This window comes from Crocuta crocuta, unplaced genomic scaffold, assembly GCF_008692635.1.
Source record: "Crocuta crocuta isolate KB4526 unplaced genomic scaffold, BGI_CrCroc_1.0 scaffold9, whole genome shotgun sequence".
Taxonomy (NCBI): Eukaryota; Metazoa; Chordata; class Mammalia; order Carnivora; family Hyaenidae; genus Crocuta; species Crocuta crocuta.
In genome coordinates this window covers 7,051,719-7,078,898 of record NW_027551567.1, presented here as the reverse complement: position 1 = coordinate 7,078,898, position 27,180 = coordinate 7,051,719, and the positions used below count along the sequence as shown (strand labels likewise).

Below are 27,180 nucleotides of genomic sequence, written 5' to 3'. Positions count from 1 at the left end.
TTTTTTTTTTTCTGGACAACAATAGACACATCAGAAGTTATCAGAATAAAATCTACATCTGTTTTACTCTAAGTTAGGAACATCAGTGGTCTAAGAGAAGAAGAAATGTGGGCAGGATGATGAAGAAAGTTGAAAATAATTAATCCTGAGAAAAACAGAATAGAAACATGCTTGTGGTCTTAACGCCCATGAGCAGTGCAAATGCGTAACCAGTCTCAATACTTGCACACCTCTGCCTCTATCGTCAGAAACATATGCTGATTAAGAGTCAACTGTATTTGATCACAGATCTGTTTATGCTATTTACACCTTGTTTTAGTGACCTGATTTAATTAAATAGTATATAAACCAAGGAAATATGAATTGCTATTCCCCTGAAAACTAAAAATTCCAAACTAAATGATAGCCAGTTGTAAAACAAACAAAAAGAGAAGTGGTGAGAGGTGGGAGGGACATCTCACTATAGAAAACTGGAGAGAGAGAAAGAGTAAAAATCTAGAAAAATTCTACAATCCCATGGCTTTAAAATGTCCAATGTCTCATTCCACTTTAAATAAACAAACTGGAAATTGTAAATGATGAATTTTGGATAACATGTTAACAGTGAAAAAAGCTAGACAACAGTGGAGTCATGCTTAACAAAAAGATACTGTTTCCATAATAAAATATTAGTAAAGTACATTCGCATGTTTTAAGTTAAAATATTTGACACAAATGTCTTGTTTTTTAATGATTTCCCCCATGTTAACCCTTTTTCTTTGATCTCCTCAACTGAGTCTCAGAAAAAGACTTTTAACTACAGAGAACAAACTGATGGTTATTACCAGAGGTAGGGAAAGGGTTAAACCAGTGACGGGGGTTAAGGAGTGCACTTGGTGTGGTGAGTACCGGGTGTTATATGGAAGTGCTAAATTGCTAAGTGGTACTCCTGAAACTAATGTACTGTAGATTAAGACCCACCAGTAAGAAAATGACAGGTGCACACACCACTTTCTCCCACTGGACTCTCTGGAAAGTGAACTGTGGATGCAGGATGCTGGGCAGCAGCTCCATCACCGCTTCACCCAGCTTCTCGAGTATCAGCCCAAAGCTGAGATCCACAAAGGCTGACAGCTGCTCCACTGCACAGATCCACCACAGGACACTGCCTAATAATTATGGACCCACCAGAAACAACAAACCCCAGAGAACCCTCAAACATTCTACCTGGAACACCACCAGCAAGTGGAATCATGGACTGGTCTGTTATATGATCAGTGATGCGGGAGGGGGATTTGTAAATATAAAGTGATTCACTCTATTACTATTTAGTGGTCATTCTTCTCAATCTCTTCCTTACTGCTTTTATATCAATATAAATTAAAATATAAGAAAATATGTCAATTTTTTAATTTATTATTTTTTATATGTTTCTTTCATTTTGAGAGACAGACAGACAGAGCGAGAGAGGGGTAGAGAGAGAAGGAGACACAGAATTGGAAGCAGGCTCTAGGCTCTGAGCTGTCAGCACAGAGCCCAACATGGGGCTTGAACTTACAAACCGTGAGATCATGACCTGAGCTGAAGTCAGACACCCAACCAACTGAGCTACCCAGGTGCCCCCAAAATGTGTCTATCTCTTTAAAAAAGGCAATTACAATATGGAAGAGGGTAGACATTTAATTAAGAAGTCCAGAGGACAAAGCTAGGAACAAGAAAGTTGATTTTCCTTTAACATAAGGAAGAACTTTCCCTTTTAAATTAGGAAATGGACACTAGTAGCATCAGTCAAGCTGCTGATCTGTTAAGGTTATTAAACGATTCTTTCAACATACGTTTTCTAAAAGCCTTCTATGAAGCTGGCATTGTATTGACACAAAATATTCATACACACAGTTCCTTCTCTCAAGGTACTTATGGCCTCATAGGAGATACAGACTATAAACAAATGATAATAAAACTTTAAAAAATATGATTAATGCTTATAGGAAAGTAATGGTTCTAAATTTTTAGGGGCATGGGAGAGAGGACAGCTTAGACCCCTCTGATAATTTAATGAAAGCTTTGGCCTTTCTTCAAACATACATTCCCATACGTACACAAAACCTGCATATTACTTTAGGAGATTCATGCATTCATAAAACCAACCCATAGATTCAGGACAATAAACACAAAGTCCTAGCATAGTAAAATGTATATGGATTTCAGAGAGGAGGTGGTATCTGGACTGGCCTTTGAAGAATAAATAGTTCTTCAGACAGTTAAAGGAATTAAGGGCATCACGAGTAGAGTTAACAATATAAAGATGAGCACTAGATCTCTTTAACTTCTGTCTTCCTAGTGTCTGGCACAGTGCCTGACTCATGGTATAAGTTCTTAAATATTTGTTAATGGAATAAACAAGCATATTTTGGTAACTATAACACGTGAGGCACCTGGTTGGGTCTGCTGCATATTGGGATAAAAGGGTTAACAAACCTTTTCCATTGCTACTTGAGATCTAATGCTTGGTTCAACCACCTAGCTTTGCTACCCTGGAAACCAGGTGAATAGGAGGCATCAATTACATTGCTAGGCAACACTGCTTATGGCAGAATTGACCCCTGACTGATAAATGGCATCTGGACTGAAAAGAGGTACAAATGAACTGTAAATGTCTGATGAAGGTGCCATGCTTTGGACTTCCTCAAATGCAGTCGTTCGCAAGAAACCCTGGAAATGATGCAAAAGAATTACAAGACATATTGGCTGCTTAGGTCATGAGGCTTCTTCTCAGGGTAGCCCCTGCATCTACTTGATTGTGGACCTTGAGCTTTGTACCTAGAACTGTGTCACATGGGGAGACAAGCTGTCACTTCCCTCAACTACTCTAGGACTCCTGCTGAGAAAAACTCCTCCTGAGGCTGCCCTGCTGGCAAGCCAGCAAGAAACCGTGGCCTGTGATGGTGTTGAGGGTCTGTATATTAACTGAATTCCAGAGGACCTCTGGTGGGAACTGCACACACCTTATTCTACTTAACGCCTACTACAACTTTGTGAGGTGACAATTTCCATTCCCCTGTTACGGAGGAGGAAAGATAGGCTTAGAAATGTTAAATAATTTGCTTTAAGTTTATAGAGCCAGAGGTGATGAACAGAGGCAGGATCTTAACCCAGGTCTTCCTGGCTCCAAAACTGAGCCTTGGAATTTCCCTTGGAATATAATCTCTCCCCCTGACAATGCAGAACAGCAGTAAAAGAGACAGGGAAGGTGGGATGGTGGCAAACTGTGCTGGGTGTTACATGCCAATCTGAGGGATAAAGACTTGTTTCTACAAATAAGTGGGAAGCATTACAGAATTTTAAGTGGAAAGGTAATAGGTCAGAAGGAATCCCACTTGATCTTGGTGGATGATTCTTTTTATGTGCGCTGGATTTGATTTGCAACGATCTTGTTGAGGATTTTTGCATCCATATTTATCAAGGATATTGGCCTGTAGTTCTCTTTTTTTGCTGAATCTCTGTCTGGCTTGGGAATCAGAGTGATGCTGGCTTCATAAAATGAGTCCGGGAGTTTTCCTTCGATTTCTATTTTTTGGAATAGCTTGAGAAGAATGGGTATTACTTCTGTTTTAAATGTCTGGTAGAATTCCCCAGGGAAGCCATCAGGTCCAGGGCTCTTATTTGTTGGGAGATTTTTGATCACTGATTCGATTTCTTCACTCGTTATAGGTCTGTTCAGATTTTCTATTTCTTTCCGTGTGAATTTTGGTAGTGAGTGTGTGTTTAGGAATTTGTCCATTTCTTCTAAGTTGTCCAATTTGTTGGCATATAATTTTTCATCGTATTCCCTGGTAATTCCTTGTATTTCTGAGGGGTTGGTTGTAATAAGTCCATTTTCATTCATAATTTTGTCTATTTGGGTGCTCTCTCTTTTTTTNCAGTTCCAATCTCCAAATCCCAGTCCGCGCGCCCCGCTGAAATTGCCTTATACACAGCGTCCCAGGCAACCCCCTTGGGGCAATTCCAGGCCCCCTGCCGAGCTCTGGGGGCGGAGTCAGAATCGCTGCTTCCTTCCTGGGTCAGGCTGGCAAGCTTGGGCGGGGGCTTGCCTCCTGGGTGCGCGGAGACCCCTGTAGTGAGGAAAAACAGGTCCCTCTATGGCTCGTCACCCGAAACACAAACTCACAGGCAAATTTCCCAGTTTTTAGCTCTTTGCCTTCCCTCTAGAGTTCCAGCCAGCCAGGAGCGTGGACGCCTGGTGCCCGCGTGGCTCTTCCAGGGGCTCAAACCTGCCGGGAGGACAATGGCGGCAGGCGCGCCGCTACTCTAGAAGTCCAGCCAGCCAGGAGCCAGCACAAAGAAGCAGTCCGCGAGCTCAGCCCCTCCGGGACCCGTTGGCGCGAGGGGACCTGGAGCGCAGGTATTTCGCGCGCAGGGTCTTTCTATGCCCCGAGCGGAGGTTTTTCCCTGAGCGGAGGTTTTTCTGTTTCAGACTCTCTTTTTCCCCTCTCACTCCCCGCAGAGGGGGATCGCCTCCGACTCTGGAGTCTCCGATCCCCGCCCGATTTTATCTTCCCCAGTTCGCACTCACGTTAGAAGGTTTTCTCAGTGGATTCTGCGTCCTTTTTCTCCCAATCTCTCGGGTTTTGTAAGGTTTCCAATGGCTTCAGATCTTTTCCGTGTGAGGTATGGGCGCAAGTGCAAGTACGGAGCTTCCTACTTCTCCGCCATCTTGCTGGAATCCTCTTTTTAATTTTGTTAATGCTTATTTTTTTTTTTGAGAGAGAGACAGCATGAGCAGAGGAGTCACAGAGAGAGGGAGGGAGACACAGAATCTGAAGCAGACTCTAGGCTCTAAGCTGTCAGCACGGAGCCCAATAAGGGGCTCGAACCTACGAACCGTGAGATTATGACCTGAGCTGAAGTCAGACATTTTGGACATTTAACCAACTGAGCCACCCAGGTGCCCCTGTTCAGAAATTTTTATATGAAAACTCTGAACTGGTAAAAACGTATATATTGGAGAATTTTATGGTAAAGAAAGGAGGCATTATTTATTTTCAAATAACCAAAACAAATGGCTAAGATCATGTATCCCAACTAAGAAAAAGGGCTGTTATCATTAGCAGATTTCATGCATCTTGCTACTATTAAGTATTAAAAGCCATTAATGAGTATGAATAAACAGTCTTCTGCACCTTATTTCTATAATTTGGTTGACAAGAACCTTTTTCATTAAAAACAAAACAAGGAACAAGGATTAGTCCTGCATTACCCAAATAATCATGAATCACAGAACCCAAGGTACAGCTTTATAAGGTTTACTAATCACAGAATTTTCTGCTGGTAGGATTCCTACAGATTTATCTAATCCAACCTCCTCATTTTACAGATGAGGAAACTGAGGCCTAGAAAACTAAAGGCTCTTATTCCCATATAATAAGGCCAACCAGTAAGCAGATGTTAACTCTGCTGCATCCACGTATTAGAGGGGTTCTCAGTATAAATAAATCAACCTCTCCCAAGGTTAATTATCCTTGCACTACCCAACCTATCCAAGCCCTCCTGGAAAAGATGCTTACAACTAGTTGATTTTGATTATAGGACAAACAAGCCTCTTTCGAAATACACTTTGTTTTCTATTTAACAAGCACAAAAAATGTCCCTACTACCTGCATTAAACAGGTAACTGAGGGAGAAATGAGAAGACCACTGGGTTTAATGTAAAAAGTCAACATGAAATCCTTGTGCAGATATTGAATGATGCTGCCTAAGAGTGAAATGTAAGCAGAGCCTTGAATCACCTACTAATAATTTCTCTGCACTGCTCAAGAGGCATACACATGCCAGGCATACTGGTATGATATGAAAGGACTTTCAGGTAAGTCCATATTTATCTTCTCAGAAAGAAAAAGGGATTAAGGAGGGTCATTTCTCTGGCACATTAAAAAAAAAAAAAAAAAGAGTCCTGAATCAAAAAGATTTGAAACACTAAGTAGATAATTTTCTAGTTTGCTAATAAGACCAATAGACCAATATGGAAAAGTGGAGGGAGGTGGAAGGAATCTATAAAACCAATTAAAAAGAGCTTGTCAAGCTTTTACTATTATATATATATTACAGCCTTTAACTCTTCTGACAAGTTTGGAAAATAGGCCTTATTATGTCTCTACTTAAGAAGAAAGAGAAATAGGTAGGAAGCATTACAGAATTCTGAGCAGGGAAGAGACAGGCCAGATTTGAATTTTTACAAAGAAGAGGAAGAAGGCAAATACGAGTGCCTGTTTAGAGTGGGAGTTAGGCCTAAACAAGCTCCTAAATCTCCATCACAAAGATTCTGTCTCTTGACATATCTATTTAAGACTCATTATGTCTGAGGTGATGTGGACAAGGTTCCCCAGCTACTAAGTGGTGAAGTTGGAGTTCAAACCCAAGGTCCCATTCTCCCACTCCTGCTTTACACCACATGGCCTTCCAGACGGTCAGTGTCAGGGAGAGGAAACTGTCCCTCCATGTCCGCCTAGAAGCCCTCCTAGTTCTCAATCCCATGATTATAAAAAGAATCGACACAAAACAGAAGTTACAGCTCCTGAATAGGAAAAACTGCTACAGGTAATAATTTTTTATATCATCATTCTTTTCTAATGAAACACAAATATCAGCCAATAACAAATGAGCATATCCTTTATGGTGAGCAGTACCAGGCAATAGTGTTACACTGAATTTAACCTGCTCCTCCTGTAACTTCTAGGTCACCTCAATGCTGGTGAGGCAGGCATGTTTCAGAAACTTCATGTGAGAGTTAAACCAAAGCCTAAAATAGACTGAGAGAAGGAAAAGTTTTGGGGTTCAGCTACAACATAAACTGGAATCCTCTGGACATTTCAGGCTGCGGTAGGTCTGTCACAGAGTACATGTTCTGCAGCAACTTCAGCCTGTAGGTAATCTGAGCAAGGACATTCTCCTCTCTTCTGCAGATTTAGTCACCTCATTTCTTAACCAAGATAATCACTCGGAGGTGCTCCATTCACAATCCCCCCACTTATACTAAGGTAACTTTCCATGATCTCATCTACCTGGGACACTGCCAGGAATCACAAAGTAAGCAAGAGAGGCTGGTGGAAGGCCAAAATAAACACCCTACTGTTTATTCAGTTCAACCCAGGAAGAATTTATTGAGAGTGCACTATTTTTCAGGCACTGCAGCCTGATGTTGATAATGTTAGGGATGATGATAAGAATAATAATTACAGCAGTAGACACCATATACTGAATGTCTACCATGTCCCAAGGCACTGCTCTAAACACTTAAATCCATTTAATCCTCCCAACAACCCTATAAGGTACCTCCTATTATCATTTATATTTTTGTAATAAGCAAATTGAGGCATGGGGTGGTTAAATAACTTGCCCAGAGGGGCGCCTGGGTGGCTTAGTCGGTTAAGCGTCCGACTTTTGCTTAGGTCATGATCTTGCGGTTTGTGGATTCGAGCCCCGCGTCGGGCTCTGTGCTGACTGCCAGCTCAGAGCCTGGAGCCTGTTTCAGTCTGTGACTCCCTCTCTCTTTGACCCTCCCCTGCTCACGCTGTCTCTCTCTCCTAGAAATAAATAAAAATATTAAAAAAAAAAATAACTTGCCAAGTCGCAGCTAAAAAATGATGGATGCAAACCAGATAGTCTGGCTTCTGAGTCTATACCACCAGACATTATTCTTAGAAGAGCACATGAACTTTAGAGGAACAGATAGGGTTTAGGGTTTAGGGAAGGCTCCCAGCAATTGAGCCCTTTCAAAGGAATTTAGGTAGGCACTAACCAGAGGGAGGGAGGGGTGTGGGGTGCATTCCAGGGGAGAGAGTAGCTCTATGCAGGTAGAGGCTCGGCATTCATTGAGACAAGGACCACTGAAAGAGGAGTAGGTCTCCGATACAGTCAAGGAGACATACACATCTAAGTCTCAGGCACCTGTCTCAAAGGAAACACATCTAACAAAGAAATCTAACTTCTTTCTTTAAATATTGTTAAAAATATTAAGGTTTTGATCTGTCTTTCCAATCAATGGATGATTAGAAGCTGAAAATTCAGGGGAAATGGTTTGTGCCAAGGTAACAAGAAGGTTGACAGAAGAATGGAGAAGATGGGAAAAACTAATGAAAAGAGACACCTTGGGAATACAAGGAATATAGCAAAGAACCCTTCCCACCTCAATAGAGTAATCATAGCACACTGCAAGAAGAGGTTACAAGATTAACTTAATCATCAAGAAAATGTTAACATGTGTTAGCTCTATAAGCTCTGTTTTAATAAATGGGGAAATAGGATGTGGATTTTAGAAAGGCACTAATAAAAATAGTTCAAATAGGGTGCTGGGTGGCTCAGTTGGTTAAGCGTCCGACTTCAGCTCAGGTCATGATCTCACAGTTCGTGGGTTCAAGCTCCACGTCGGGCTCTGTGCTGACAGCTAGCTCAAAGCCTGGAGCCTGTTTCAGATTCTGTGTCTCCCTTTCTCTCTGACCCTCCCTGGTTCATGCTGTCTCTCTCTCTCTCAGAAATAAATAAAACATTAAAAAAATAGTTCAAGGGACTCCTGGGTGGCTTAGTCAGTTAAGTGTCCGACTTTCGCTTAGGTCATGATCTTGCGGTTCGTGGGTTCGAGCCCCGCGTCGGGCTCTGTGCTGACTGCCAGCTCAGAGCCTGGAGCCTATTTCAGAGTCTGTGTCTCCCTCTCTCTCTGACCCTCCCCTGCTCACGCTCTCTCTCTCTCTCTCTCTCTCTCCTAGAAATAAATAAATTTAAAAAAATAGTTCAAATAAAAAGTTGTGTTGCATGAGCCTCTATGATTTAGAAAATGCACTTAATGTGGAGAAAACCTCATTCACCAACATGCTGGATAAAACTCCAACAGAGTCCATGTCTCTTTTCAGAAGAGACACACTTCAGTGAGCTACACAGGCTTACACCAAGATAAGCCTTCCTCCCTCAAAGCCAGCATGCCATGCTCCCTTTTGTCCCCTTTCAGAAGACCTAACTGCTCCATGATTGCTAGAGATCTTAATGGTTGATTTTGTTCAAAGTGACATTAAGCTGACTCTCATTTTAAGGTCGTATACTTCTCCCCTGGCAATTACTTCAAAAATTCTGACAGAAAAAAAAAGAAAACCATTGCCAGGCACAGAATTAATCAGTGTAAAATAAATTCCTTACCTGTCCCTTATTATGACTTCACCGCAGGACTGGCAATAAAATGTGCAGCATTCTTGGGCTGGTGAGCTTTGATTAAACATGGAAATCACTTCTAAAGAAAAATCAATGAAATAGCAAATCTTAGAGGTTTGGGACAAATATATTAACATACTTAAAGAGTTTAACAGCCACATAAATTATGATCAATAAACACTGTTTACAATCTACCAAGAAGTACACATTTAATTAGCATTATCTGATGACTCAACCAGAAGCAAATATTGTGAAGCGTTCTCAAAAACAAGATTTTGCTGGGGCACCTGGGTGGCTCAGTCGGTTAAGCGTCCGATTCTTGATGTCAGCTCAGGTCATGTCTACACTGACAGTGTGAAGCCTGCTTGGAGTTCTCTCTCTCCCTCGCTCTCTCTTTCTCTCTACCCCTACCCCCTCATGCACTCTCTCTCTTAAAATAAAAACTTAAAAAAATAAGATTTTGCTAAGTATCTCAGAGCTAGCTATCACCCTAGATTATCCATGTAAGATACCATTGAGCTATTTCACTCATTCCATAAATACCAACATTAAGGATGAGAGAAAAGTAGCAATTTCTCTCACATCAAACTAACTACAAGGAGCTTCACCATTCTCAGCTTCCCTCTGCTAGGTCGTAGGTACAGTTTTTCATCAGCGTGACTGGTTGTTCTATCTATTAAATTAAGTTTAATTTAATTTAAACGAGGTCTATGTCCACTCTGGCGTATTACCAAAGCATACAAACAGAAAGAATCTTGACACTGGTCTCTACTGGGGCGCAGGGATGGCTCAGTCAGCTAAGCGTCCGACTTTGGCTCAGGTCATAATCTTGCGGTTCGTGGGTTTGAGCCCCGCATCGATCTCTGTGCTGATAGCCAGTTCGAACAGAGCCTGGAGCCTGTTTTAGATTCTGTGTCTCCCTCTCTCTCTGACCCTCCCCTGCTCACACTCTCTCTCTCTCTCTCCCTCTCAGAAATAAAAAAAAAAAAAAACATTAAAAAAGAAAAGAAAAAGAAACTGGTCTCATGGAATGGCTCTTAAGAAGAATTCAATCTTCCAAGAACAAAACTCAGTTCCTGGTTAAAGCTATGGAAAAATGTCATTTCCCACATTATGTGAAGAACAGAATTCTCATGGTTTCCATTATTTTATTCATGAAGAAAGGAAACTTTCATTTCCAAAACCAAAAACCCATGCACAAAAATACTTGTGTATAGGGGCGCCTGGGTGGCTTAGTCGGTTAAGCATCCGACTTTCACTTAGGTCATGATCTCGCGGTTCGTGGGTTCGAGCCCCGCATCGGGCTCTGTGCTGACTGTCAGCTCAGAGCCTGGAGCCTGTTTCAGTCTGTGACTCCCTCTCTCTCTGACCCTCCCCTGCTCATGCTGTCTCTCTCTCTCCTAGAAATAAATTTAAAAAACCATTAAAAAAAAATCTGTGTATAAAAAAATTTTTTTAAAGAAATGGGTCATGCTCATTACAAGCAAGCAATCTGAACTTGGCTTATTTTACTTTGTAGGTATGTTAAGATTTTAAAAACTGATGCTAGAAACTTGAAGCCCTCGCAATTAAAAAGTCATCCTTTTCATTTCTAGCGGTGTCCACCAATCCCTGTAGCACTAAACAGTATTCTTTAATTTTGAGCAGATAATAAGTAGACCTGGGTAAGTCATCCAAAATACTCTTTTTAGAACCAATAAAGAAATTTTCAGTGAAACACTCCCCCCTGCTGGTCACCCAGCAGGATCCACTGGCTCAGGTTCAAGTCAGAACCTCCTGACATCGTGGCATCTTGGGAGAGCACTGCCACCTGGGGTGGGATCTAATGCTTGTGCTGTATCAGATTTTACTGTAGCCAGTTCCCTGTCAAGGGTCATGATCTGACTTATGTTCTGTTCAGAATAGCATATGTTTACCACAGTCCTTAAAAGAACGTCTATAGTTGAAAAGTCAACTTTTTAAAAACCTCGAAACACAACTAAATGCTAAAAATGTCAAAAGTCACTTCCTACACTACATTTTGACTCAAGTTAACATTGGAGTGTATCTATCTGATATTTATTCATCCAGCAAATATTTATTTACCACCTATTATGTGGAAAGCACCAAAGCTATTAAGTACTGAGATCTATTTTGCATATACCCTTTTGTACACTACAGAACAGGTCTTTGAAAGTCTTCCTTTTCAGATATTTTGAGTAAAATGTTTTAAAAATGTAAAAGAACAGGAGACCAATGGAATGCAAACAATATGCAAATCAACATACAGCAATTTATTCAGTCCTACAGCTAAAATGAAACAACAATGCTTGCTGATTCAAATTTTTTTATTAGTTCAAGTTTTGCTATTTATCAACTGTTACAGAACATGGATAGGCAGCAGACTAACTACGTCTCTAGAAAGCCTCCCTATCTCTCCAGTGTGGGACCTAAAATCACAAATCCAGAAGATGTGAAAATACTCCAGTGTGACCTTCATGCCTGCCTTTTCGCAGTTTCCATTATTAGTCTATATCTCATCTTGGTGACCCCATTCTTCTTTCCATGGTTATTACAACAGTCGTTCTTAGCACTTGGATATGTCACTTTAAGCTCCAAGACATTTCATTTCCCTACCCCTTATTCCTAAAACCAACTCTGCCCAACTCAGACTAGTTATTCACTAATCGTGGACTTGAGCAAAATTACTCTCCAACGAAAGAGTAGCATGAGACTCAGGGGAATGCTCCATATCACCTACATGGCTCTTCAAAACAATCCTGCTGACCCCACCTCTAGGGTCCATGCTGCTCAGAGAGAGAGAGAGAGAGAGAATCCCAAGCTGGTTCCACACTGTCAGCACAGAGCCTGATGCCATGCTTGAACTCATGTTGAACTGTGAGACCATGATCTGAGCTGACGTCAAGAGTCAGGCACTTAATAGACTGACCACCCAGGCACTCTTCCCTTTTTTACATCATTTTTAATCCTTTAAAGCATCTTACTTACATGATAAGAGATTTAATGAGGCAATAATTTTATTCAATAAGTTATTCTGAGAAACATTTCTACATCTGACTGAATCATTGTGACAATAACAAAATATTAGAAACATAAAAGGCATAGCAATAATCAAAATCAAATTATGCATCAAACTCAATTTTAGAATCTGCAGAAGTGCTCTATTTGGAAATGTCTTTATGTGGATAAGACCACTTCCATCATTCCATCCTCTGGTGGAGCATCACCTCCTCGGAGTGGCCTTCCCTGACAACCTTTTACCCTAGACATTCCCTGTCCCATTATTCTGCTCTACTTTGACCAGAGCAGTTTTCTCTTTATCCAAGTAACTTATTTGTTCATTATCAGTTCCCATCCATGAGAATGTAAGGCCCCTAAGGGCAGAGACCTCCTGAGCATGGTCACTTCTGTATCCGCAGCACCTAGATCAAAGCCTAGCACGTAGCATAAGACAATGTTTGTTGGGTGGATGAGTACCTACGTAATGCTTGAAAATCAACCAGGTCTTGCACAATTGCCCTCTCATTTAATCTTCCTATCAACTTGCTGAGGAGGTAATTTTACAATTAAAGAAACAAGGCAGAGGTTACATGGGAAATTTCTGTACCTTCTGTCATTTTTTCTGTGAACCCAAAACTATTCTAAAAAATAAAATCTATTAGGAGGAAAAAACCCCACTAACCTCCACATGCACACTCCCCCAAACAAAACTTCAGAAAGGTTAAGTGGCACGTTCAACTGCACAGCTAATAAGTGGCAGGGCTAACAAAGAAACTTCTGACCATCAGCTCTTTCCATGCTCCTGCTGAACAGTCTTTTCCACCTGGGAAAAGGTCAAATTTTCAAAAGTAAAATCACCTTTGATTTACAATGAAAAACCAAATGCTAAAATAGGAGTGCTGGTGTCACTTACTGGCGTTGGAGTCTGCCCACACCTGCAGCCGCAGGTGCAGCCCATCTCCAGCCTCGTACTGCAGCCCTCGGCAAGAGGAAGGTACAAGCCTGACCTCTGCTGGAAGCCGGAGCTCTGTGCAGCCTGCAGGGGTCTTCACCTGGAGTGCGGATGGCGTTATAGAAATATCCACGGGCATGCCTCCTTCTTTAGGCTCTCTGGTAATTAAAAATAAAACACACACAAAAAATTGCTTCTCACTGGTGAAAATCACATGATAAAAGAGACAAAAATGGCCATGGATCTCTGTTCTTTCTGAAAAAATGCTCTAAAGTCACTGTCCCCCCAAAATAGCAGTGAACAGATCATAAAGGAAACTGTCATATGCTAGATTTACATGAGGTCAGCCTGTACTTTTCACAGTCACAGTAACATCAATGTTCTGGAACATATTTTTTATTCCTTTTTTATGGTAATGATGCATTTTTAAATGTGCACTTTTCCCCATTGCTAATAATGATCCTGAATCTCAATTCTCCTCTATTCTAATGTTTTCTGCAGCTACTCCACCTAGACCTTCCTGGGGTTGCTCCCAGGGCCATCCTGCACGCACAGTCCACCTTCTATCCCCTAGTACCCCCTATTTCCTCCCACGTTTCTCCAACTGCGGGTTCTCTGAACTAGCACCATCTAATGCTGGCCTGTCCTACATTATGTACTTGTTCTTCAAAATATTTTTAGTAAGAGAACTCAAGGCAGCATAAGACAAGGGCTTATTCATCTATGCATCCCTTGGCCCTATCATGATTTATGCATTCATTTACTTTTTCACTCATTCATTCAATACACCTATTTTGAGTTCTATAATGTGCCAGATACTGGAAACACAACAATTAAACAGATATTTTCTCTGCCCCTCACCCCCCTATACCCCAAGTAGGACACAGGTAAGTGAACAGGAATGATCAAGGGAGTGTTAAGACATGTTACATTGTACTGGCCAGGCCAGGATGGTAGGCAGCGCTGGGAGGGGTTTGGGGGACGGCCCACCAAACTTGGGACAAGTTCCTCATGATCCGGTGCCACAAGTCAATATCTTCACTGATGCCAAGGAGTTGAACCATACACAGTCACGCTGAAGCACACCACTAAGTGCATCCTCAAGTAGCCCTCCAAGCAGCTGTACAAGGCTGACCAGCTTCTCTGTATGATGGCAAGACACTGGGAGAGTGTGGCTTCACCAGTCTGATGGCACAGCTGCAGGCCACACCCACTGGGGGGCTGGCCTTCTGGGCAGTCGCACCCACTCCCCTGTTCACCAGATGAAGCGGTTAAGGCCCTGCGCATCAAGTCTTTCTCCAGCCTGCCTGGGCCTCCTGCTATGATGAAGCCGAAGGACTCAGGAAGCAGCACCAATAAACAAGTGGTGTAGTGAAAGGGCCCTGGGCCCCCCATTGTACCCATCCCCTCTCCTGCCCCAACCCCTCTTGTAAAAGAGATTTGGGTGTCAAAAAAAAAAAAAAAACAAAAACCCAACTACATTGCATTGCACTTATTCCTGATAAATACTGGGTACTATGGAAGCACATGGAGAGCTGCAGTGACTGTCACAGGTCAAGCACTGTTATGAATGGGTAAGCGAGTGAAATATTCTTGCTTCTGAGACTAGCATTACAATGAAGCTGTATTTTACTTAAAGTACTGTAATTTGATATACAGGATTTTGATAAGGAGACCAGGATTACATGAAATGAAAGATACAGGAGAAAAAAACTTGTCAATTAAAATTTTTTTTAATTAATAAAGAAAACAGGGGCACCTGGGTGGCTCATTTGGTTAAGTGTTGGAATTCAGCTCAGGTCATGATCTCAGTGCTTCTGAGTTCCAGCCCTGTGTCGGCTCAGCACTGACAGCTCAGAGCCTAGAGTCTGCTATGGATTCTGAGTCTCCCTCTCTCTCTGTTCCTCCCCTGCTCACACTCTGTCTCTCTCTCACTCTCAAAAATAAATAAAGATTAAAAAACTTTTAAAATAAAGAAAACAATCTAGTGATGTATGAAAAACATACATCCTAATCCAATTCACTACAAACACAAATCACTGGGTGTAGGCAATCAGGAGTAAAACACAGTACATTCCCTGTCCACCAGGCACCAAAAGAATGGCAGTGGATGAAAACATATAGGAAGTATCCTCGTATGAAGCTTAAAATATGCTTAACATTGTAACAGAGGTGCCAAGAACTTTGACTGCCCCTTAAGTGCAGACAGAAGGGGCAGGCCATCTACTTGAGTGTTATCTAAGTACAGAGATTATATCATGTGTTCAGGTAGGAATCTTGATTAGGCCTCTTAGAAAATCTTAAGACTACTTTCTGGCTAGTTCCTCTTCCAAGCATATGGATATGCACTTATTTAGCAATAAAGAATATCAAGACCCTGAGTCTTTTCCAGGGAATACATCCTCAAATTCCAGTCAAAAGTCTAGTTTCTTAAAGGGGATACCTGGTTGGCTCAGTCAGTTAAGCATCTGACATGGGCTCAGGTTATGATCTTACGGATAGTGGTTCAAGCCCCGCACTGGGCTCTGTGCTGACAACTCGGAGCCTGGAGCCTGGAGCCTGGTTCGGATTCTGTATCTCCCTCTTTCTCTGCCCCTCCTCTGCTCATGTTCTTTCTCTCTCCCTCTCAAAGATAGATAAACTTTAAAAAAAAATTCTTTTTAAGTCTAGTTTTAAGAACTGATGTTTAAGAAATAATAATCCTCTAGGGGCACCTGGGTGGCTCAGTCAGTTGAGTGTCCAACTTTTTTTGATTTTAGCCCCGGTCATGCTCATGAGCTCACAATTCATGGGATCAAGTCCCTCCTCAGGCTCTGCAATGAGTGTGGAACCTGCTTAAGATTCTCTGTCTCTCTCCCTCTGCCCCTGTGCCTCTCTCCCCCATATCCCCTAGTGCTCACTCTAAATAAATAATTTTTTAAAAAAGTTTTTAAAAAGAAATAATCCTCAAAAGCAGAGGTTAAAAGGGCCAGATGGTATGTCAGGTTTTGCAGGCCACATATGGTCTCTATTGAATATTATGCTTTTATTTTATTTTTAGCAATGCTTTAAACGATATAAAATCCATTCTTAGCTAAGTTGTACCAAAACAAGCCATAGTTAGATTTGGCCCATGGGCCATTGTTTGCTGACACTGCTCTAAAGATACACAATTTGTCCATTTTGCTACTTCAGCAATTTTCAATCTGAACTGGCACTTGGAAGTGCCTCAAGGGATATCACTGGGTTTCTAAGCCTCACCCCCATCCCATCTCTGGCTTATCACTCCTCTGCCCCTTCCTGAAAAATTCAGCCAATTACAGAGAGCTGGGTAAGGTAGGCGGCATCTATGTGAGGCATCTATGTAAGTGTCAGAAAAGCAGAGTGGCCTGGGATGGATGTGAGAAACCCAGCAGAGGGAGGAAGGAGGAAGGCAGCCACTACACGGGGATGTCAGATCTCAAGAGTGATGAGGAGAAATCAAGGTTGGGGGTAAGGGTGGCTGTTACAGGGTACAGGGCTTCAGAGCCTGCCTTAGACTCTTCATGTTGCTATAATAAAATACCACAGACTGTGTAGTTTAATTTTTTTATGTTTTTTTTTTTAAATTTTTGAGAGCATGAGCAGAGCATGAGCAGGGGAAGGGCAGAGAAAGAGGGAGACACGGAATGCACAGAATCTGATGCAGGGCTTGAACCCACGAACCATGAGATCATGATCTGGGCCGAAGTCGGACACTTAACTGACTGAGCCACCCAGGCACCCCTAGACTGGGTAGTTTAAACAACACACATTTCTTACAGCTCTAACGGCTAGAGAGTAAAAGATCAAGGTGTCAGCAGATTTGGTTCTTGTTGTAGGCCCTCTACCTGCCTCACAGGTAGCTGCCTCCTCATTGGATTCTCATATGACACAGAGCGTCTCTGATGTCTCTTCTTATAAGGGGACTAATCCCATCATGGTGGCTCCATCCTCATGGCCTCATCTAAATCTAATTACCTCCCAAAGTTTCTATCTCCTAATACTACCATATTGGGCATTAGGGCTCCAACATAGGAATTTTAAGGGGACACACACAAATTCATTCCATAGCAGAGCGCAAGCAGACACCAGGAAGGTGTCAACACTGAGTGCGGGGATAGGAAGCATCAAAGGATGGCTGCAGAAGATAAGTTACATAGAGGGGAATTCACCAAATAAATGTATGTCACGAGAATAATGAAAGCCAGTATTCTCACTGCGGGAGAATAGAGTAACAAAGAGGGAAAGGGAAAAAGCCAGAATGGATCCTACCACTGTAGAATAGAATTAGAAATACCTGTGTGGAGTCATGGTTTTCAATGTATATAAACAGATACCGTAATACAGATGTATATGTGTGTAGACGTATGTATAATACACAAACACACAAGCATACACATACAGCCATGCATACATAAACATCATGTATACGTCACATACACACTCTGATTTTGTGCACTAGGGCCTGGGAAGAGTGACACGTCAATAGCAGTGAGAATATTCTGTGCTCAGATTTTGGTTTCAAAAGGTCATTTTCCACTTTAAAATAAATGAATAAACACAAAACAAAACAGCATTCCCTGTGAAAATAACTACATCCAGGGCTGGAACAGGAAAAGAATGAGGTGAGCCTGGAACAAGTTGCTGTGCAAAGGAAAAAGTCAAAGACTAATAGAAGCACATTAAAAGGACACAGAAATCCACCTGAAGGGACTCCCCTTGGCCACATCTGGTATAACTGGAGCAAAAAAAAGTAACCCAATGAATAAAAGAAGACCGTGGTTCTATATTGATGTAAATAAATGAATGAATGAATGACAAGAAGGTCTGATGAGGAACAAGGGCGTTTACATAGATAGTCTCAAAGGACCTCTCTAAATAATACATACTGATTACAAAGAGAAAAAGAGTCTTGCCAGACTGAATCAGCAAGAGCAGGAAGAGTGAGAACTGGCTGTTGCACTCAGCAAATCTGAGACCAGAAGCATGAGGAATTCTGTCCTCTGTCAACCATACCTTAATCTTCCCGCACACTGAAGCTCTCTACAGGCCTAACAAAACTACTCATGAAAATGGGGATGCAAAAGGTTTGAGATTCCTGTACTTGTGACAAAAGGCTTTGGTTTTTTGTTTTTTACTCCATTTCAGATGCATCTTTTTTCTTTGCTGTAAAAGCAGGAACCCAGTCAGACAACTTCAACTGGGCCCCTGTTCTGGTGTGCATTTACTGTGAGCTTTCGCCTGCCTGTGCTACCTGTACTCATAAAGCTAACGCACCCAAGCTTCTGCCTTCTGTAAGATAAATAGTTTCATCCCTGTGATATCCTCGTTCTGTAGTTACTCTGATGATAGCCAAGGAGGTTGTTAAAGTTTGCAGTATTCTCTTCTTTGAATGGTTGAGGAAGGGGAAGGGAAAGAATGTCCTCTTTCTTTCATGATAATGCAGATAGGCTCCCTTAAAGTGTATGTTTGTATTTCCTTGTAATTAAGATACTGTTCAATTTGTTTTTTATAGACAAGGAAAAATATTTTGCATAACCTGACTTCAGTATTGAAAAACAGATGCTCTAGGGTGAACCATTATAGCTTCAGACTCAATCCTTTTCTAAATAAAAATGTTAAAGCCTCAAAAAAAAGGGGGGGAGTAACTTTATGGTGGATAAAGCAGATATCATCTTATCTACGTGCTCAAAGTTAACATGAACTTTAGTGGAATAAGTCAAAATCATGTGCCACCTGACAGCATGCAATTAAAACACAGCATCACTTCTGTGATATTCCTGCCAAAGATGTACAACTTGACTCTAATCTTGAGGAAACATGAAACAAACCCAAATAGAAGTATATTCCACCAAATAAATAGGTTAATCTTTAAGTGTCAAGATTGTGAAGGTGGAGAAAAATTTTAAGAGACTAAGAAAGGAGCACCTGGGTGGCTAAGTCAGTTGAGTGTCTTGACTTCAGCCCAGGTCATGATCTCAGGGCTTGTGGGTTTGAGCCCTACCTTGGGCTTTGCACAGGTGGAGAGGAGCCTGTTTCAAATTCTCTGCCTCCCTCCCCGCTCTCTGCCCCTCCCACACACACTCTCTCTCAAACATAAATAGATATTTTTTAAAAATAATAAGAGACTAAGGTAAAGAAACAGGACAATGAAATGCAATGCATGATTCTGAACTGGGTTCTTTTGCTATTATAGACAATATGTAGCCATGTGGCAAAATTTGAGTGAGGTCTGAGTATAAGAAGGCAGCAACATATTTCCCAGTTTTGAAGGTTGCATGGTGGTTATGTAGCGGAATGTTTCTGTTTGTAGGAAATATACAGTAATGTCGCCAGGAGTGACAGTAACTGACTCAAGTTTGAGATTGCAAAAACAAAGTGTTTGAGACCTGATTTTCCATACCTTTTATATACTTCAGGCTTTCCTCACTGTGCACTTACATTCTTTCAGGAGTCACACCTGGCTTGAAACTATCCAATGACTGCCCATCTCATTCTGAGTACAAGCTAAAATCCTTTCAATGGCCCGTAAGACCCGGTGATATAGTAGAGAATGTTGCTAAAATTCCAGGCATTTTGCGAACCAGCTGACATCACTTTGGTAGCTTGATATCATCATTATCTATACTGAAAGTATCTATATCATAGCAATTAGTAAATGCTGCAAATCAGGAAGATTTTTTTTTGTTTGATTGGTTTTCCTGGAAAGCAAGTTTTTCAACATTTACTAGCATACCTCTGTTAGACCATTTTCTATCTGCTCCACCAGCCTGCCCACATCTCTCTGAACTAGGCGCCCCTTCATATTTTCTGTTCTTTCAGAGGGAAAGAGAGAACCAAGCATTACATAGTTCCAAACCTCTGTCCTTTCAGTTTATTACTCAAGTGCTGCTTTCTCACTTGGAATGATGGCTTGTAATCTATTCTCCCTAATCTTTTTTGTGTTTTGTTTTTTTCTACATACTTATCTCCATTTAAGATAACATATGTTTTAAGGGCACCTGCGTGGCTCAGTTGGTTGAGCGTCTGACTTCGGCTCAGGTCATGATCTTGCATTTGTGGGGAGTCCCACATCAGGCTCTGTGCTGACAGCTCAGAGCCTAGAGTTGGCTTTGGATTCTGTGTCTCCCTCTATCTCTGCCCCTCCCCCACTCATACTATATGTGTGTGTGTGTGTTTGTGTCTCAAAAGTAAATAAGCATCAAATATATCTGTATATGTTTTATTTATCTTGTATAATTTCTGTTCACCTCTCACCCACTGCCACCATTAGACTGTAAGCACAACGGTAGCCAAGTATTTTTGTTTTTGCTATTGTCACTTTTCACAGCTGAATACTCAGCACTTAGAACCTGAATTTTTGACACTAGAATAGGAACTCAGTAAACATCTGTGGAATGAATAAATGAATGGCCAAGGTTTATCCCAGGAATGCTGAGATAGCTTAATATAAATAGATTTTTCTAATGTAATTCACAGATGATTAAACCCATGAACAGATACTATATTTTCTGTAATGATTTCTGCATTTATCGTGATGGTCATATTTTTTCTTTTCATCTTTACATCTGTTATAGGAATACAAAGGAACTATGCAATCTACCACATGGATTTGCCAAAAAGTCAATTTCATCATACCTAATGATAAAATACTAGAAGCACTTCTTACATATACATACATATATTTTTAAAGTAGGCTTCCCACCCAGTGTGGAGCCCAGAACGAGCATGAACTCACAACCCTGAGATCAAGACCAGAGCTGAGATTAAGAGTTGGGTGCTTAACTGACTGAGCCCCTCATGCACCCCTAGAAATATTTAAGATTAGGAACAAGATGGGTGCCTGGCTGGCTCAGTTGGAGGGGCATGCAACTCTTGATGTCAGGGTCACGTGTCTGAGCCATACTCCAAGTACAGAGACTACTTAAATAAATAAAACTTCAAAAAAAAAAAAAAAGATTAGGGGCACTTGGATGGCTCAGTCGGTTAAGCATCTGACTTTGGCTTAGGTCATGATATCACAGTTCATGAGTTTGAGTCTTGCGTAGGGTGAGCTAGAACACCACTTCAGGTGAACTTGAGCCCAGACTCAGATGAGCCCTGCTTATCTCTCTCTCTGCCCCTTGTGGGATTCTCTCTCACCCTGTAGCTCACTTGCAGTCTCTTTCTACAAAAAAAGAAAAAAAAAATAGGAACAATCATATCATTTATATTAACTGTAAATAGACTAAAAATTTTCATTAAAATGCAGAGATTATCAGAATGGATTTAGAAAAACTCCACCCAGCATATGTCTTAAAAATTTATATACAGAGGCACCTGGGTGGCTCAGTAGGTTGACTGTCTGATTCTTGATTTGGGGTCAGATCATGATCTCAGGGAATATGAGATCAAACCCCGTGTCAGACTCTGTGCTGACAGGGTGGAGACTGCTTGGGATTCTGTCTCTCTCTCTCTCTCTCTCTCTGCCCCTCCCCTGCATGTGCTCTCTCACGCTCTCTCTCTCTCAAAATAAACATTAAAAAAATTTAGGGATGCCTGGGTGGCTCAGTCGGTTGGGTGTCTTCGTCTCAGGTCATGATCTCACAGCTTGTGGGTTCAAGCCCTGTGTTGGCCTCTGTGCTGACGGCTAGCTCGGAGCCTGGGGCCTGCTTCAGATTCTGTATCTCCCTCTCTCTCTGACCCTCCCCTGCTCATGCTGTCTCTCTCTCTCAGAAAAAAAACAAAACCAAAAACAAAAACACATTAAAAAAATTTATATGTAAAGACATAGGGTAATAGTGAAAGGATAGAAAGAGCTACATGATGCCAAACAGTAAAGTTGAATGTTTTCCAACAAGGACACTGAGTTATTTCAGTGGGAGAAATGGCAATCTTCTAAGCTAATGGTGACAGAAACCCTGGATATCCTTGGAGAAAAAAAGAAATTTCATCCCATCTTACCCCAAAGACAGAAAAATGAATTTCGCCTAACTGTAAAAGCTAAAACTATGTAAGTCCTAGAAAAGAAACATAAGAGGAAAACTTTACAACCTTGATGTAGGCAAAGATTTCTTAACAAACAAAACTAATGATTAAAGAAAAAAATGCAATAAACCAAACTTCATTCTAATTAGAATTTTCTATTCTTGAAAAGACACTATTAAGAAAATGAAAAGGTAGGTTACTGGTTGGGAGCAAGTGTTCGCATATTCACAACGGCATGAATGTGAAAGCTCTTATTTCCAGAGTATATAAAGAATTCTTTAAATTCAACAATAAGACAACCCGATTTTTTTTAATGATAAAAAATTAGAAGACACTTTCCAAAGGAACATGTATGAATGACCGAAAGGCAAGTGAAAAGGTACTCAATGTTATTAACCAGTAAAATACAAATTAAAATGACAATGAGATACCGCTTTGTACCATTATAGAATTAGGTCATTTCTCAAGAGAAATGAAAATGTATACCCACTAAAACATTTATACAAGAATGCTATAGCAACTTTATTCACAATAATAAAGTTCTAGAGATACACACAATATCCAGAAATAGAATGGATAAATTAATTGCATATTGATACAGTAGAAAACTACTCAGTGAGAAAAAAGAATGGACTACATGTGCAATGACATAGATGAAACATAAATCTCAAAACCACTGTTAAAGGAAAGCAGCCAGAAACAAAAAAAGTACATACTGTATGAATCCATTTATATTCAACAAAGAATATATGTATGGCAAATATATATGTATATATGTGGCAAAACTAATCTTTGTTGAATAAAATCAGAAGAGTGGTTGCTTTTGCTTTAACAAGGGGCAAGATGGTGATAAAGTCCAACAGCCAAAGACCATTAGGGACAAACTAGTAGTCTAGCAAAATCAGGTTTCTTCACTTGCTTAAACAAGGGAGAGTAGTAACCGAAGGGAATACTGAAGGGCCCCTTTGATAAGAGGAAGTAGAGAGGTTGTCTGGTTTTTGTTTTAATAGAAGTCTGAGGCTGCTAATAACCCTAAAAAGTGGACTAGAATCCGAGATACTTGTTTGAACTTACGATTCGAGAGGGAGAAACAGAAGAAAAAGAGAAAGAAGGGTGATAAATATCCTCCCCATTTTACAACGGAAAAAAAATCAGATTAAGCACTTCTGCCCTTGTGAAGAAGCTAGGATTTGAACTCCGGTCTCATGCCAAATCCCACTGCCACACCTATACTCGGCGGATATATGGAAAAGAAAGATAGGCATGAATCGACTTCAGAGAAGCTTTGTTAGTAAGTTTCAGGATTTTAACATCTAGTTTACTTTATGTGAAACAGCGGTCGCAAGGGAATAATCGAGCAGACCACATACCAAACAAGCAAAAAAAAAAAAAAAAAGAACATTTCTCCTTAAAGTTTGTGTAGTGAATAACGAGTCAAACGTTTGCTGACTTCTCATTGGAACGTGGAATATGAATGAGCTCCAATAAGAAGCCTGCAACCTTTGTTAGTCGTTCTGCAGAAAACGGTGGAGAGAGAGATATAGACCAAAGCAAAAACAAAAAGAAAAAAAAAACCCAACTCGAGTTTATGTACAAAACAGGGAACGCTCATATTGGAACTTACCCTCTAATGAGGATCCCAAAAAGAAACAGGCAAGGCATTTGCTGCACTGTTTGTGTTAAAGCCGGACACTGGTATGTGTCATCAGCGCTCCTCAAAACGTCAGTGTGTATTTTGAGTCCTGGAAAGCGTGTTAAAATGTAAGTTCTGATTCAGCAGGTCTGGTGTGGGGCTGAGACTGCATTTCTGAAAAGCTCCCCGGTGATGCCGAGATTACTAGCCACGGGGGGACTAGAAGCACGAGGGGTGGGAGGGGAAGCCCCACTTTGAGTAACGGACAGGCTCTAAGCAACTGGAAAGGAACTCAAAACGCCGTGCTTTTGAGGGAGGCGAGGCTCCCGGGCCAGCACAAACGCAGGCCCCGCACTGCGCCTGGGAGCCCCACGCGCCCAGCACCGGCCTTACCCCAGGATCAGCAGCGCGCTCTGCAGCCGTCTCCGCACCTCCAGGAACACGCGCGTCCCCGCCTCAGCCTCCGCCATGGCCGGCGACCGGCCGCAGCTTCTGGCGAAGCGGGGCCACCTAGGCCGGGAGCGGCTGCATGTGCCGCGGTAGCTGCGGCCGCAGCGGCCAGCGCGGGCCTCCCAGACTCGATCGCTGGCGGACACAGCCCTCCAGCCCACAGCGCCGCCTGCCGGGCGGAGAGCGCGCTGCCGCGAGGACTCGACCTGGCGGTGTGAGCGTTTTCAAATATGGGCTTCAGGTCTGAGTAGTCACAAACGTGGCCCGGGAAAGCCTTATGGTTCTCCCACTCTTCTCCTTGTGGGCCTGGCCCGGTGCGTTCGTTTCCCAGGATAGGACCTTAAAAATCTAGGCCGAGTACACTCCCTTGGCTAGCTTGGGTAGAAATGAGACTGGAAGAAAAAATGACCGAGGGAGGCGATATAGAACTGGCGCTGACCCCTGGAGGCCTGAGAGCAGATTTTTCCACCCCAAACATACAATCTGGTTTCGCTTTTTAATAAACTATAGTATCTTTTTTTTTTTTTAATGAACTGTGGTCAATCCTTTGCTAGCTCTCCTCTGAGGCAACAAATGTGCAGGATTGATATGGCGCTGTTTCTCGATTTATACACAATTGCTCCAAGATGCAAACAGTTGCAAAAATGTAAGAAGTTTTCTGTTATCTACGCAGAAGAGAGTGTGGTTAAATCCAGCGTCATGAATCATAGGATTAGCCATTCCTATAACCTTTGAAAACAGGAAGATGCGAATGATTTACATGTACATTTCCACTCTCCATATTTTGTAGAAGTAAAAACTTATTCACCGAAGTCATATCTTATTACAACTACAAGATAATTTTCGAAAGTTTGACATAGTAAAGAAAAGGATCTATTATAATAGTAATAGTAAATACTTAAAATGGGGAAATATGAAAATGTAAGGCTACAGTGGTAGACTTACAATAAGAATGTTAATGTTTTTTATTTCTTTAAATGTTTTATTTATTTCTGAGAGAGAGAGAGAGAGAGAGACAGCGTGAGCAGAGGAGGGTCAGAGAGAGAGGGAGATACAGAATCTGAAACAGGCTCCAGGCTCTGAGCTGGCTGTCAGCACGGAGGCCGTCAGGGGGCTCGAAACCCACCATCCTTGAGATCATGACCTGAGCCGAAGTCGGACGCTTAATCGACTGGGCCACCCAGGTGCCCCATTTTGAAAGCGAGAAAAAGAGAGCGCGGATGAGCGCGCAAGTGGGGGAGGGGTAGAGAGCGAGAGGGAGACAGAACTGAAAGAAGGCTCCAGACTCAGAGCTGTCAGCATCGAGCAGGAAGCCGGCTCAAACTCACCAATGGTGATGTGACCCTGAGATCATGACCTGAGCCGAAATCTGAAGCTCAACCTACTGAGCCACCTAGGCACACCAGCAAGAATTTTAAAAGCAGGAGGCTGGGAGCGNCCCAGGTGCCCCATTTTGAAAGCGAGAAAAAGAGAGCGCGGATGAGCGCGCAAGTGGGGGAGGGGTAGAGAGCGAAAGGGAGACAGAACTGAAAGAAGGCTCCAGACTCTGAGCTGTCAGCATCGAGCAGGAAGCCGGCTCAAACTCACCAATAGTGATGTGACCCTGAGATCATGACCTGAGCCGAAATCTGAAGCTCAACCTACTGAGTCACCTAGGCACCCCAGCAAGAATTTTAAAAGCAGGAGGCTGGGAGCACCTGGCTGGCTTGATCGGTGGAGCATTCCACTTTTGATCTCAGGGTTGTAAATTGGAGCACCACATTGGGTATAGAGATAACTTAAAAGTAAAATCTTACCAAAAAACCCCAGAGGCTTTTAGTTTATAAAAACAGAAACAATGATGTGTTTCTGAATACAAATTCAGAAAGTCGTGCTTAATGATTTCTTCTTAATTTCAAGATTTTCCAAATAAATAACAAATCCACTTTAGAGATACTATTTTAAGACAGTTTTTCTAAAGTTAAATATTTGCTGTTTTAAAAGTTTATTGTGTCGCTTCACAAATTCCTCTTTTTATCACAGTAATTAAAAAACATGGATGGAGGTAACAATGCAGTTAAAAGAATTGTATTTACTGCTATTCCACCTCAAATAATGGTGATCATAGGTGATGATTTTAACTCCTAATATCTTTCACCTTTAGATCTCAAGGCTATTGAGTCTTAAATACTGAGACACATTATATTGAAATATTTAACAGTCTTGGCACATCATGCTCTTCATACTTGGAGTTTGATTATTTTTAAAGATTGCAATATTTCATATATATTCACACATTTGTAATAAAAATCTTTTTGTCTTTGATCCTATGGTTTAGGCAAAACCGCTACCTCCTTGTAGTAACTACACGATTTAGAGAGACATAAGCTCAAAATGGTTCCAAATCTTGTAAGAACTATTTACCTCCTAACTTCACTAGTCTCTTAACTTCTCTGGGCCTCAAGTTCCTTATACGACATATTGAGGAATCGTTTAAATAGCACTTACGTGATTGTTTAAATAATATTTAAAAGCTGTTCTCAATTCCTAGCATTCCTGCCAACTTTCCATTAAGATACCCCTGGTGCTGGAGAGTTGAAAACACCTGCTATTTATTTTCCAGACCCATCCATGGGCAGCTTCCCCAGCAGTCCGCTTGAGGGCGCTGTGGCGACAGCTAGCGCGAGAGGCGAAGTACGGACCGGGGGCGGGGATGGAGGGCCGTCGACGTCGACGCCGGCGTGGGCGCGAGCGCGGTGCACGCTGGGAGCTGTCACTAGGCCCTACGGCCCCCGGTCTCCGCGTCGCTGCCGCGGTTGCCAGGAGAGCGGCGCCGGCGGGGAGCGGCCGAGCCCACGGCAGGTAACAGCGTCCCCGCCCCCAGCGCGGTCGCGAGGCCGGCTGCCGGCCCTTAGCGGCCTCCTCGGCCTGGCTTGTTCCGAAGCTGCGGGGACGCCCCGCGGGGCAGGCTGCTGTGGCGTCGGGGGTGTTACCGCCCCGGCCCCGCCTGGAGCTTGGAAGCCGG

At 42.1% G+C, this 27,180-nt stretch overlaps 2 protein-coding genes across 7 annotated transcripts in view; one reads left to right on the top strand and one right to left on the bottom strand.

The window, feature by feature from the left end:
- UBE3D (ubiquitin protein ligase E3D) overlaps positions 1-24,285 on the bottom strand; it is a 152,356-nt gene extending 128,071 nt beyond the window's left edge. For 3 of the 4 annotated variants that reach the window (XR_013331623.1, XM_077750239.1, XM_077750241.1), the window contains exons 1-3: positions 24,120-24,285; positions 13,088-13,284; positions 9,163-9,253 (exon numbers count right to left, since the gene is read on the bottom strand). Coding sequence is in view for 3 of the 4 variants with exons in the window: in XM_077750239.1 (XP_077606365.1) it covers positions 9,163-9,253; positions 13,088-13,284; positions 24,120-24,196 (365 nt within the window). In the remaining variant the exon portion in view is untranslated. Of the gene's footprint in view, positions 1-9,162; positions 9,254-13,087; positions 13,285-23,717; positions 23,836-24,119 lie in introns of all 4 variants that reach the window. The other variant, XM_077750240.1, reaches the window with a different exon arrangement.
- A 2,662-nt stretch (positions 24,286-26,947) lies between these two features.
- The window catches only part of DOP1A (DOP1 leucine zipper like protein A), a 101,059-nt gene continuing 100,826 nt past the window's right edge, over positions 26,948-27,180 (top strand). For all 3 annotated transcript variants that reach the window (XM_077750319.1, XM_077750318.1, XM_077750322.1), the window contains exon 1: positions 26,948-27,017. The gene's annotated coding sequence lies outside the window, so the exon portion shown is untranslated. The remainder of the gene's footprint in view (positions 27,018-27,180) is intronic.